Source organism: Mchenga conophoros, linkage group LG2, assembly GCF_057382185.1.
Source record: "Mchenga conophoros isolate Kocher_MC1m ecotype Shallow Benthic linkage group LG2, M_conophoros_male_GT1.1, whole genome shotgun sequence".
In the NCBI taxonomy this organism is placed as follows: Eukaryota; Metazoa; Chordata; class Actinopteri; order Cichliformes; family Cichlidae; genus Mchenga; species Mchenga conophoros.
This window is the reverse complement of record NC_140527.1, coordinates 35,683,604-35,697,194: the sequence shown is the minus strand read 5'-3', so window position 1 is coordinate 35,697,194 and position 13,591 is coordinate 35,683,604. Positions and strand designations below refer to the sequence as shown.

Genomic DNA, 13,591 nt, shown 5'->3' with positions numbered 1-13,591 from the left:
TATTGATAATAATAACAGTAGTAGTAATCGGATAATGGACAAATTGCTGTTGTTTATGCTGTTGTTTGTATCATTAATAGAAGATGAATCTAATAATATTATATTAACACTGGCACAGTTGGCTTATTACTCTAATTAAAATATGTTGCATTGTAAGGCCTGTTAAATATATTTAGCTTCATGCATATTTATATACCTATGTTTTTGCAAGTTGGGCAGATGATAAAAATAACAAAATTGGGAAGAAATTGTTTATTTAGTATAACAAAGAAAGGAACAACTTAAAAAAGTACTGTTGTTGTTGGAGCAACAAGTCATTTTCCACTTGTTTAGGGCCTGTGCAGAAGAACTGTGGAGAAAAGTTCACTAAGCCTGCTAAGCCTCACTCTCTCCATTAGGAGACAAATGTCACAGAGATGGAGAGTTTATTTCAAAGATACTAATAAAATAGGTATTTACCGTTGTTATATTTGAGTATCTTGCAAGCTCTCATCGTTTATAGCAGATAATGCACAATATAGTTGACCTGTCACTCACATGACCACAAATCTCTCTGGGTCTTGAATTTTTTAATGATTTTTTTAAAGCTGAAACTCAAAACCACTACCATACTGGTTTACATACAAGGATAAATTGGCCTGTTTAGAACTATAAGGTAACTACAAATGGCTCCAAGTGCAGTGCAGCACGCACTTTTGCAATGCTTGTGGAAAACAAAGTCCCCTCTCTTTTGTTACTGGTCTTCAGACAACAATTGAAACAGGAAAAGCAATTATTGAAGAGATTGTCCCACAGGCTCTGAAAAGCTATCAGCATGAGGGTTGGGATTGGCTTGGGGGACACCTATGGCCCCATGCATTATCCTGGCATGAGGTCGCTTTGGCAATCGCCTGCCAATTTCCACCAGCACCTGGCTTTCCCATCCCTCCCCCCTTCATCATGCCCTCCTACCTGGTTCCCTTTTCTCCTCCTACACCTCCTCCTCTCTCAAAAAAAACCAAAAAAAAAAAAACCCCTGTGTGCCTGTTATTGTCCCAGGATGGAGACCATTAATAGAACAACAAAAAGAAGAATAAAATCTGTACTGTTCGCTGAGTATGCCACAAAGTTGAAGGCATGTAATCACACTGCATTGTTTCCCATCATGATGGAATTGATTGTTGATACTTCTTGGGGAGAAAATCTCTTTGACTCAGCTTTGATAGAGTAGTTAAACACAGAAATGTGAAAATACCTGCAAACCAAAAAACTGCAGAGTGTATATCTTATGTTGCGAAAATATGAGCCAGTGGTGTACTGTTTGGCCAAAAGGCACAGTTGGAAAGCAGAGCCTAGATTAGTGGAAAAGTGGGAAATAACTGGTGCTATGTCTAACACTTTTTATTATGGCTGTTGAAAACCTGTATAACACAGCTGTTGAATATAACTCTCTTTTAGCACCAGAATCCCCGCCACCCACACAAAAACCTGGTCTTTCTCTGTTAGCCAAACACATCTTATTACAATAAGATCACCTCTGATCATGGGCTTACAAGAGCTAACAAGGGCCAGGGCATTACATATGAAAATCCAGATTGCATTGTTGTTGCCTTATGCTTGCCATTGTGTGTCATGCTTCCTCTCTTTACTTATATTAATCATTACAGCAGTCTCTGCTGCTGGCATAGCACAGATGTTAGCGCATACTAAAACACCGGTTCCTATCCTTAACCCTCTTGAATGACTGCTGCAAATGCAAGAAATGACACCTATTGTTTCCTTCAAAATATAATATTTTTCATATTTTTTATGTTTTTCTTTCCTTGACTCTCACAGAACCTCAAACATATTTCGTGTATATATTTATGCTATATATACCTTGGTCCCTTTTCATTGTTATTCTCTTTGCAGGAATGTGACTGCAATTGTGTGTGCACATTTGGAAACCTGCTTTAAAAGATGCATGCGTGGAGGGTGAAGATTATTTTTGTTTCACAGAAGGCACATTATAGCACCATGGTAGTCATAACCACAACAGGTCTGTTCATCTCACGCAGTTAGGCCCAGTCTTTAAGGAAATAGACTCAATCAGTGTTTTTGGTTACTAGTAACTGGCAATGTTGACTGTCAGTCCTGATCATATTTGAAGCATATAACAAATATAAAAGAAAAAGTAAAGCAAAGTCAAGTTGGGTTAAAAAAAACACGTAAAATAATCCTAATATAAACCCTTTCACAAAAAGCAGAATTCCCCCCTGAACAACATATTGCCTACATCCTTCTTCAAATGCAATCAATTTGTCATCATGGTGACACTAGTTATCATGTTATGTTTCCTGAATTTAAATTACAAAGATTGTTTTCAGTCTTTAAAGGTGAATATACTCTATTTCTAAAAATAAAAAAGCAGGTCAACCCCCACCGCCTGCCTGAATGGGAAGTTGCGGGAAAAAAGTAGTTATCGTTCATTGTTTCTTCCTTTGTTTTTCTGATGCCAGAAATCACGTAAACACGTGCTGAGGCTGTGGCGGGATGTTGTTCATGGTGCTATCCCTGCCTCATGCATATCCATAACGGATTAAAGATTGCGCAGACATTATGCAACTAGATCTCCCCCCTTTATGCCTTGATTGGCATTTCTGGGACACAATTGGTATTGTTGTTTGTTTTTATTTACTTCTTCATCCATCTATCTATCTATCTATCTATCTATCTATCTATCTATCTATCTATCTATCTATCTATCTATCTATCTATCTATCTATCTATCTATCTATCTATCTATCTATCTATCTATCTATCTATCTATCTATCTATCTATCTATCTACCTACCTACCTACCTACCTACCTACCTACCTACCTACCTACCTACCAACCTTCAACATGTGGATGTTCACACTAAACCCATGTGCGCCCTCTGATTGCTCTGATGTTCCAGCAAACTTAAGAGCGTGCAGCCGCTCAGGGCATTGCGCACGCGCGAACAAAATCGCCGTGACAGGCAATGAACGAGCTCTTTAAATAATGGAAAGACGCTCTCCAATTCTAATTCATTGTCTTAAGAAGGGGGCTAAATTAACGACATTGTCATTTTTATTTGAAGAGAGCAATGAATATGTGAGCGCAGCTGTCCGTCCCCTCGGGGGAGAACCCGTCCTGTGAGCTTGAGTCTGTCTTGTGCTCTCAAGTTGAAAAACAAAAAAAAGTTTGTTGGAGATGCTGAATCACGCGTTTAATGCGATCTGAACTAATTGTAGCTTTTTGTTGACTCTGCAGGTGATGTAAAGGCCAAATATAATGGCCGCTTTGGCTGTAATTAACGATTTAATTGCAGGTGGTGAGAGTTAAGGGCACACACTGTTTAACGGTTTAAGTGCACGTCAGCATTACACCTTTTTTCAATAATATGCATCTCAGCGATTCATAAAACTGCTTTCGCTTCCTCAAGGGAGAGCAGTTAGGGAGAGGCTTGTTATTGCTCCTGTTTGGGAGGAAGCATCACAACCGCAGCGTTCAGGGCAGAGCAACGGGTCATTAAATGGATGTCAATTGCTCATTTACCCATTTGCCACCTCTCAAAAGTGTTGAAAATATATCTGTCAAAAGACAAACGCAAGGCACAATTGCTGAACATCTGCTTTTCTGAATGAACGTTTGCCAGAGACCTTACTCCAGGGACCTATTAGCTTTGATTCCTGCGCCCGCTCTGATAAGGAATTCATCAAGTTTCTGACACCCTGCCAGATGTTGGGGAATTGCCGCTGTCTCCTGTTGGACATCCTGCTAATGGATTGTCTTTCAGCTCACAGCATAATAGAAATGTTTTTGGAAAGAATGCTTTGTTTATCTTGGAGGGAGGTGGCTAAGAAGCCTCGAAGTAAATTTTATTTCGAATTATAATCCCCAGGTGCATTTTTTTAGGCAATTTGTTGCTGCTGTCAAAGTGTGAGACGCTTTAGAAACTGAACTTGGTGAGTAACTTATTTTATTTTGCGATGTTTTGTTGTTCTTTTGTGGAAATGACAGGCCAACAACTTCCACTCATCACCTCGTGCGACACAGTGTTAGGGGCAAATAAATCGTCACGAAATGTGCATTAGGTGAGCGTCCAACCTAGCCTAGTGTGAGTGAGTTGAAGGATAATTGAAGGCAAACACAATGCCATTGTGTTCAACAGTTTCCATCACAAAAGCCACAAAACACCTTAACATATAAAGAAACACGTGGACTAAGGCACCTTGCGGATGCATATTCAGCACCCTGCCGAAGGTGAAACAACCTTCGATTAACTTCAGCACAAAAGGAGGCTTTTAATTATCAGATGTATGCAACTGATTGTTTATGAAGCTATATGCAGCCGCGTGCTGTTACAAATCCGTTTCATTTCAATCTCTAATTGTCACGCTGAGTTTAGAGGCACTATTCTGGTTAACCGTGTAGTTTTAATGCCTTCATTAAAAAATATATAAATATCAGCAGTGTCAGATTTTTCGTTTCTGTATGCGGAGATGGAAACCCTCTTATTTCACTCACATTCATATCCTCACACAGAGAAACAGTACACACTCCCATGCTCGGTGCAGTTATTCCATGATGCTTCAGTTTTGGCAGCATCCCATTAATTAAAGAGTGATGGGATAAAACCTGAACGTGTATCAGCAAAGCGGTCATGTGCAGATGTGCAGGCGCTGTCTCCGATACAGAGTATCCCAACTGCCGTGCTGCTGTGCCTTTGAGCAAAATAGAATACACCCTAAGTTATTAAACAGCCTTGTGTCAGATAACCCCTTGCTTAAAGTGTCGAATAAAAGCTAATAATAGCCTTGCATCTCCAGCTCTATCTTTTAACCTACTAACCGAGTTACTTGTGAATTGATCGAAATTTATCTTTGCACTTTGTGTCCAATAATGACTTAATTTTCAGTTAGCGATGAATTAGCTGCTTTTTTTTTTCTTTTTTTTTTCTTTTAAAGATCACAGCCTCCGTTGCGTGACAAAAGGCGTTTGGGACCTGCTTGTGTCAGTTTATCCTCTTAGAGCGAGCTCTCCCGCTTAGCCAGCGAATACTCTGCTACTGAGAAAACCGAGGAAGGTAAAGGGGTTGGGGTTGACCAATCAATCCGATATAAAACTTCAGCGGCGTGCGCAAGCGAGACGTACGTCTCAGTCCATTTTTTCCCCTGCAAAATGCACCCCCCCCCCTCTCTCCGCACCCAGCCCCCCCGCTCCCCTCCGCCTCCGATCCCTTCCTCCCCCACCACCACAAGAAGACTATATAAGAGGAGAGATTATAGGCTGCTGCACGCTGCCAACAGTCAGCTGCCATCCTCCGAGTGCACACACTGGAGCCCAGTACGGCAATCCATAAGATAACCCAAGATGAATGAGCAGGCTAATTGAGAGCCAGTTGTTGTCTGCTACAGTGGGACATTGTTGTTATACAGCCGCTTGTCTTTACACAACTGCATCCACGTGACCATCACTGCTTTCTAATCCATTGAGAACCCACTAGAAAAGAGCCTTTCATGTTTTTTCCTCCGTCTGGGTTGAATCATCGGTACCGAGTTCTCATATAGTGTGGAAATGATGGCTTGTTTTAGGAAACAGCTTGAATGCACCTTATTGGCAAGCTGCATTTTAATTGCAGAGTTAAACGCACCCCTACATTAATGACCCAAATTCACATGAATGTGCTTTTTAATGACACGTAAACTGAGGTGTGATTAACTCTTAAATGTAGGTATATTAGAGTTGTGTTTATTTCCTCGTAGTATGCTTTCTTTACTCTTATCACGGTCACCTGCTGCGGGTCAGAGCGCAGCCACGTCTGTGCTTAGGACATCTCAAATCCGCGCGTAAAAATGCAACCTTCGTGCGAGCCGCCGTGCTTCGGAGAAAGCCGGGTCTCGGTTATTTGACGTCACGGTGTGTGAGAGGAGCAACTTGAAATGTGCGACTAGACTAGCTGGGAAGGGAGGGAGGAAAAGGGTAGGAGGGGGAGGCAAGGAGGGAAGGGGTGAAAAGAAATGAAATCAAACCAAATGCGAAGGGTGCGCTTGCGCAAAAGTAGAACAAAACAGAATTAGAATCAGTTTTTCTCAATAACTGTTTATAGCTGAAGAATACTGTGTGGTGGGGGTTTAAAGTAACCCTCTGTGTCAGACTTACCGGGAAGTAAAGTCGTCAGATTACACCAGTCTCCCAGACAGAGCAATAGGAAATGTGCATTTGTTGTTGTTTCTTTTATTTTAAAGCACTGAATAAATTCCTATTTATTACACGGGGCTTTCCCGATGTGTGCATGTGCACTTGTTGTAATTCAGACAGATTTTTTTCGCCGTTTAAATGCTTATTATGGCGCCTATTGATGTGTGTTAACTCCTTTGGTTGTTTTTTATGTAGCTGTGCCTTGTTCGGGTAGTGGGAGACGCTGAGGCACTGCCACTTTTGGCAACGATTCCTGCTCCACTTTCACGGTCACACAGTGTCCTCAGTTGCCCGTCTTCCACTCTGCATGACAGGATTATTATATATTTTTTTCAATCACTGTAAGCAGTCATTGAAGAAGAAGAAAATAAACTTTACATTTGCAGCTTTCATAGTCATAAACAGATGCCTTACCGGCCTTTCTAAAGTCCCTACACACTGCCAAGAAGTGGTCCTTCAACTTCCTCCCCCTAGGATTTCCATTGAACACACACACACACACACACACACACACACACACACACACACACACACACACACACACACACACACACACACACACACACACAAGGCCAAGATACTAAGATGGCGCCTTAATCAGTGTCAAGTTCAAGTGACTCCTACTAAATAGCATGGCAAGCAGTGTCGGTTATATGCGTTAACATGCAGGGTGCAGAACAACATGCTGATAATAATCAACGGCGCAGTCTGACAGTCGCTTTTCATAATGTTTTGTTTAATTTCAGTCAAAATTTCCGTTCACATTTCTTCATAAATAGTTGATAAAATAAATCAACCAACATACAGTAGCCTAAAAAGTACAAGGAACGTTTGACTCTGGTAGCTATAGGCTAACGCATAGGCCTGCTGTTGTAACATGGTTTGCCTCGATGTGGCACAGTGACACAGTTCATCAGTAAAACATTTTTGCTCTTCAGGAATAACTTGGATTGTGACCCATTTCTCCCAGAAAGTGTTACAACATCACATTCTAGCTGTGTTTATACATCAGATATTATTCTCTGACCTCTGGACATGGGGCAGAAAGGTGGTGGGAATAAGAAAAAGTACTTCTTTTAAATTAAGGTATAGAAAATAGCATATAAAACATATATTCCTTAAATTATTTAAATAAACTTATTTCATATATCACTGTCAAGAGGTACCGTTTTTACATTTTATTTTAAAAGTAGTGCTGGTGGTCTGAAATTGTTCTCATATGAGTACAATATACTTTGTGTATGCATAATATTTAATTCTTGAGAATAGGTTACAATGCAATGCTGTAACTCTTTTTGCCACTGAACGTGTTCTCCCCAACCCACATAGATCTAGAATTCCTTCCACTAAATTTTGTTAAACACAAAAATGTCATCTTGACAAGTTATTCACACAAAACAAGCAAATGTGTAATCAAACTGCTCTATATGCAACACCACAACAAATAACACGCTTAGTTTCACAGAATTACATTTAAAACAATGCAAGCTGACAGACAAAAAAAACTTTTTTATTTTTGAAGATACTGTGTTGTGACAGTTCCATTGTTGCCGATGCACACATTTAAACATACTTGCACAAAGACACTGCTGGAACTAGAAAGGTTGCCATACTGGCGCATATAGTTCGGGTCTTGACCTCAATTTGAAATACTCAAAATGCTGTCACCTTGATTTGGAAATCATGACTTCGCACACTCTAAGACCTGTAGTATAGGAGTGCAATAGGCTGATGGGTTCATTCTTTTCTCTCTTTTTTTTCTTCTTCCCCCAATACTGAGTTTATGCTAAGATTGACATCTAGTTCTGATTCTATAAAAGTAAAATACACAAAAAGTTTAAATTTAACCAAAAATAAAGATAACAACAGAACCGTTTTATAGCTTCTCAGCTCAACTGAACTCAGCTCTACAAAGTCAATGATTTTACATGTCAATGGTCTCATAAACAAAATAAAAGTGACGGAAATATCTGCATTATATATAGACAAATCCATAATATTCATATAAATGATTTAATTAATCCAAATAAGACACATGTAGGCCTATTGGTTAAAAAGGAAAAAATAAAACAACAACAAAAAACAGAAGGATACAATCGCGATGTTGGAGCTTTAGTTTATCATTTGTTCCATGTTAAGCTGGTTATGACCGAAACTGTACAGTTCTTGTTAGAAAACATTTCCATAAATATCATTTAAGTTTCAGAACTTATACCCATAATTAAATTACAAATTGATAAATATGGCATCATGGATATGTATTTACAACGGTATTAACAAAAGGCAACGTTATATTCAACGGTAACAATCGTAACCTAATACCACATTTCTCCACCTGAAAACGGACGTTGACAACAGATTCGACCCCATCAAACAAGGAAATACATTCACGAGATAATATTTAGTTATGATTTTTTTTTCTGTGTTCAAGTTCATGACAAAGACTTTGGCACGTTTCTTAAGACTGTTTGAAGTTTCAACAATCAATTGAAGAGGCGACAATAGAGTGTCACCGTTATATAAAACAGCGTGAAATAATTTTCCTTTTTTATTCTTTTTTTTTAAATAAAAATTTGAGAAAATACATAAAATGAAAAATAAAACATTTTTTTCTGAAAACTTTAACTAAAGGATAAAAAAACATTTATTTATATTGAGAAAGTATAGCGTTTATTTATTCGTGATTTATTTGATTTCCTCAAAACTGCGGAATAAAAGTCAAATTTCGTGATCCTGAGAACGGACGTGGCCTGCTTGGTGCTGGCTTTTGCTCTCATCTCCTGCTGTTGTTCTTGTTCCAATCCCATTCGCGTGTGTTTGCGTGTGTATCTGATGATGATGTGTGCGTGTATGTGTGTGTGTATGTGTGTGGAGTGAAAATGAATAGTTTTTTTTAATGTTTTTTTTCCTGCTCATCCTCTTGGTCCACATTGAGAGGGAATTTGTTCTTCTGACTTCAAACGTACCATTCATTAAAGTTGGGTGCCAGTCCTTCGCTGTGACCAGACGTGTTTTGTACGGCTGACGGCGGCGTTTTTGTCGGGTCCTCAGTGCTGGCTGAGACCAGGACTGGCGGTGTGGACGACTCGTATCCGGAGCTTGCTGCTGGAGACGATTCAGATCCTTGAGACTCATGAACCTGCAAAACATGGGGACACGAGCACTGAGTTACTGAGGCAGTCATTGTAAACGGTGACCTTTAAGTGTCTTTATGGAAGGAGGCTGAACTTAAATGCGGATTAGCTCTGAGTTTTATGGGGCAACTGTAATGGTAAACAGGCGAGCTTCTGGACTGCATAGAAATATCCGCATCAACACACTGTTAAAGTTTATATAAAAATAGGTTTTCTCAAAGTACTAGATGGTTAAAATATATTTAAAAAAATTGCTTATTGCTAGCGGATATTTATAGAAGACGGCTATTTTAAAGAAAAATACAAATCAAAATCCATCATCAGAGAACAACAACAAAGGGGGAGTTTTTTTTTTAAAACTATTAATCGTTTAATCTTTTAGCTATTTAAAATCAAGAGCCGCTAACACACTAATTGTGATTGCACACCATTTTTGTACCTTTTTTTGCAGTGTGACTGGGCTAGCCTATAACATCTTAAAAAAAAAAGCCTAAAGTTGTGATGGTCTCTGTCTGTGGTAAAGGAGGTGGAGTGGCGTGTGTGTGAGTGTGTTAATGTGTTTAAGGAGTAATGAAGACGTTAATTACCTTCATGTGTTTCCTGAGAGAGCTAGGGTGTGTGTATGACTTGTCGCACACTTTGCAGATGTATGGCTTGTCTGATGTGTGCACATGCATGTGCTTTTTCCTGTCGCTGCTGTTGGCGAAGCGTCTGTCACAGCCATCAAATTCACACTTAAACGGCTTCTCACCTGGAGGATTAAATAAACATCGTGAATTACCCCTCAATGGCCCGCACAAACAAACCCCCATTGTAACACCGACTGTAAATCCGAAGACACAAGATGTAAATTGTCTGCAGCCTATTATATAACAGAGTAACCTACATTCTCGTGGCGACATGGATACTGCTCCACTACTACACACTGCTCTGTCAGGCTTTATTTATTCAAGAGGCCTGCTCCTTCATGCTACTACTGGCCTCCTCAGTGCGTGTGCTCTTGTATAGTAAATACTGAATCAACAGGGCATTCTGTACCGTGCACTGACTGAACTAGAGCGACAATTATGAACGCAGCCAGAAATTGCTTACTTGTAATGTGTTCAAAAAGCACACGAGCCCCGTGTCTGCCCTAAGCACCAATACAGCAAATGCACCGAAAGTTTGGCGTAAAGTAAATGAAGTATCTTTTGGACTGGCACAAAACTTCTCAGGACAAAAGCTGCAAGAATTAACGAGGCTGAACACTACAGCAAAGTTGCAGAGCAATGTGGTTTATACTCTACTGTGGAAACATTATCCAATCTGTATATTTTCATATAATTTCGAAAAAAGGAAACTGGGAGCTTATCGCCATTAGAAAAGTTGGTCCAATTTCTGAAAAGGACCTCGTAAACAATAACACAACAACATGCACGTTTATATCTGGAACACTGAAGCATGGGGTCTATTTAAAAATAGGTTCTCTTTCTATATTTTTTACATGATGCTAAGATGCTGTTGGTGCCTACCTGTATGTGTTCTTTTGTGTATTTTCAGGTTTTCCGATCTGGCGAATATTTTCCCGCATCCGGGGAACGGGCATGGGAACGGTTTCTCGCCCGTGTGCACACGGATGTGATTGACGAGTTTGTACTTGGCCTTAAAAGATTTCCCTTCTCTCGGGCAGTCCTCCCAGTAGCAGACGTGGTTGCTCTGCTCGGGGCCGCCGACGTGCTCCATGGACACATGAGTGACCATCTCGTGCATGGTGCTGAAAGTCCTGTCGCAAGTCTTTTTGGGTCTGTTCATCTGGTTCTCGTCTATCCATTTGCATGATAATTCTTGCTTGATCGGTTGCCTCATGTATCTAAAGAAGGCTCCCGGACCGTGGTGTGTCGGCACATTCATCCCCATATTCATGTTGATGGGGTGGTTGTAGTTGTGGAGCTGAGCCCCGTAGTGGTCTGTCCGAGGGCTCGCTACAGGACGATACGGATCAGGTCTGCCGAAAATGTCCCCGCGCAAGCCAAGATGCATTTGGCTGTTAACAACATGTCCACTGGATGAAGTGTGGCTCACTCCCTGGTCATGAAGTCCTGGAAACAACAAATGTCCTGGGTTATCGGTGATCCCGGGCGGCCCGTGGAGGCTCCCCGCCGAAGCTGCAAAGATCCCATGCTGGGTGCTCGGAGCTGTGGACTCTCCAACGCTCCGGTTCCGGAAGAGAAAGTCTCGTGTTGAATTGAAAGCTCCCCCGCCGTACGAGCCCACCTGCCCGCCGTGAGAGTGTCCCAGTGCAGCTGCATATCCACTGGCTTGCGGTGTGAAAGCTGATGTCTGGCTGGAAGCGATATCGTGAGCCACGGGGCTGATTTTAAAAGCAGCGGAGTGGGAGGAATCACTGAAGGGATTCAGTCCCAGACTAGGGTCTCTGTTCCCGATTTCGTGGTGCCGCGGCGTCCCGAAGCCCCCCACTCCTAACGATGCAAACTGCGGACCGCTATCAAGAAGCATAGTCATGAGCTTGAAGCAAACTCAGGAGCTGGGAAGAAAAAAACTGAAAATAAAATTAAAATCCAGTTTAGCGGAGCGCGCAAGCTGCACACTGCGTCGAGATGTACCACGTTGCGCGGAAAAATCCAAAAACAACAAAAACAAACCAAGCCAAAATGGGGAAAAATCCTATGCAAAGAGTTGGGAGAAAAAACTCCCGTTGACTGCAATCCGTGAGAAAGAGGATCAAACTTCCCCCCCTTACCAAGCGGATGATGTCCTTGGACTGATAAAGTCAATCACTCACTCCCAGAACATAAATGAACTCGGGAGGCAGTGCTACGACGGCCAATCGGCGTTCTGCTACCCCTGTAACACGTGACTGCGACGAAGGGTGGTAATTGGCTTGATTTCTGGTGATTGGCACAGTTTGTTATTGAAGATGGCAGTTCGTCTCAATTGCTTTCATTTGATTGGTTGTTGCAGGCATTATTTTGCAGGTATAACAACGCTCTAGCGCAGATCCTGCATGTGTTATGTGGAGCGCATGTCAAATGCAGCCGTACACGAGTCGTACTCCTGATGAAACTCCCAAACAATTTTAAAGATTCAGAGAAATATATAATCTACAATCTGTAGAGGATATACTAGAAAGTTAACTTTTCGAGCAACCACTTATGGCACTTTTGAACTGAAATTTGTAGTATTGAACTTAGAAAAACTAAAATGTGTTGTAGGTTTTATATAGTATCTATCTATCTATCTATCTATCTATCTATCTATCTATCTATCTATCTATCTATCTATCTATCTATCTATCTATCTATCTATCTATCTATCTATCTATCTATCTATCTATCTATCATTATCCTTTATTTTTTCTCTTTCATGTGACCAGTTTGGCTCTTATTAACTGAAAACTTGAATGTACTTGGCGCAGTTCCAAAATGTGGCTTTCTTGAAGCCGCTTGAAAGGGGAGGGGGTATTTTTTTTTATTTTTTTTTTGCAAAAGCTCTATAGGGTGTAAGACGGAGGAATAAAAGACAGAAAGAAAGATGGCAGTAATTGTAATATCCTGAGATTTTTTCGCTCAGCCAAAAAATTCGTGCCATTGAGCAAGTTTCACAGGGCTGCCGCTGACTCGCTGCAGGACACATGAAATCTGATCAAGTTCAGAGACGCGCTGAGTGCTTCAAGCGGCGCTTTTTAACTCCAAGCCTTTCACATCCTTTCCCCCTCAATCTGTCCCAGGAAGGAGCTCACATTCTTTATTTTAGGGGATCTGGGCTAAAAAAAAAAAAAGCGAGAGAAAAAAAGAGAGAAAAAAATCAAATCAGTCCTTCATTCTGTTCTCGCCCTCATCCTACCGCATTCACTCCCAGAACATTTCGTCGAGAAAGAGTTATAGATTGAAAAGGTGAGTTTTCCTACTTATCCGTCGTCTTTCTGTGCTAGAGAGAGAAGAAGAGGCCTGTGTGAACTGCATGCTGTGGAAGTGCTAAACTCTACACTTTATTTAGCCCGTGGAGGTTACACGGGATTTAGTTTTGTTGAAGTGAACCTCGGCTGCTTAGTGTTTAGGCCTGTTACTCATATGTTGATTCAGTTGTTGCAAGAACCCGCAAACCTCTGTTTTTTCTTTTTCTTTTTCTAACCAGCTCGCATACTAATATAACATTTACGCTTTTTTTTACATAACGACTCGACAACATAACTCAATAACTTATTTTGAAGGGGGGAAAGGGAAAAATGAGATTCACTTCATCGTTTTCCTCCATAAGCCGCTCTCTCTCC

At 40.8% G+C, this 13,591-nt stretch overlaps 1 protein-coding gene and 1 long non-coding RNA gene across 7 annotated transcripts in view; one reads left to right on the top strand and one right to left on the bottom strand.

The window, feature by feature from the left end:
• LOC146582508 (uncharacterized) overlaps nucleotides 1-13,591 on the top strand; it is an 86,896-nt gene that overhangs the window by 34,834 nt on the left and 38,471 nt on the right. The gene's annotated exons all lie outside the window — the stretch shown is intronic.
• zic3 (zic family member 3 heterotaxy 1 (odd-paired homolog, Drosophila)) lies at nucleotides 6,903-12,099 on the bottom strand. The gene is made up of 3 exons (XM_085243468.1): nucleotides 10,833-12,099; nucleotides 9,909-10,072; nucleotides 6,903-9,326 (listed from the first exon to the last, which is right to left on the bottom strand). Exons 1-3 carry the CDS (start codon nucleotides 11,821-11,823, stop codon nucleotides 9,144-9,146), a joined length of 1,338 nt encoding a protein of 445 aa, XP_085099594.1. The 5' UTR covers nucleotides 11,824-12,099; the 3' UTR covers nucleotides 6,903-9,143.

Bases quoted from the DNA above. Each gene is read 5' to 3' on its own strand.
- zic3 (XM_085243468.1), bottom strand. From the start codon at position 11,823: ATGACTATGCTTCTTGATAGCGGTCCGCAGTTTGCATCGTTAGGAGTG. The intron at 10,073-10,832 runs GTAGGCACCAAC...TTAATCCTCCAG, and splicing joins ACACAAAAGAACACATACAG to GTGAGAAGCCGTTTAAGTGT. The intron at 9,327-9,908 runs GTAATTAACGTC...CATGTTTTGCAG, and splicing joins CTCTCAGGAAACACATGAAG to GTTCATGAGTCTCAAGGATC.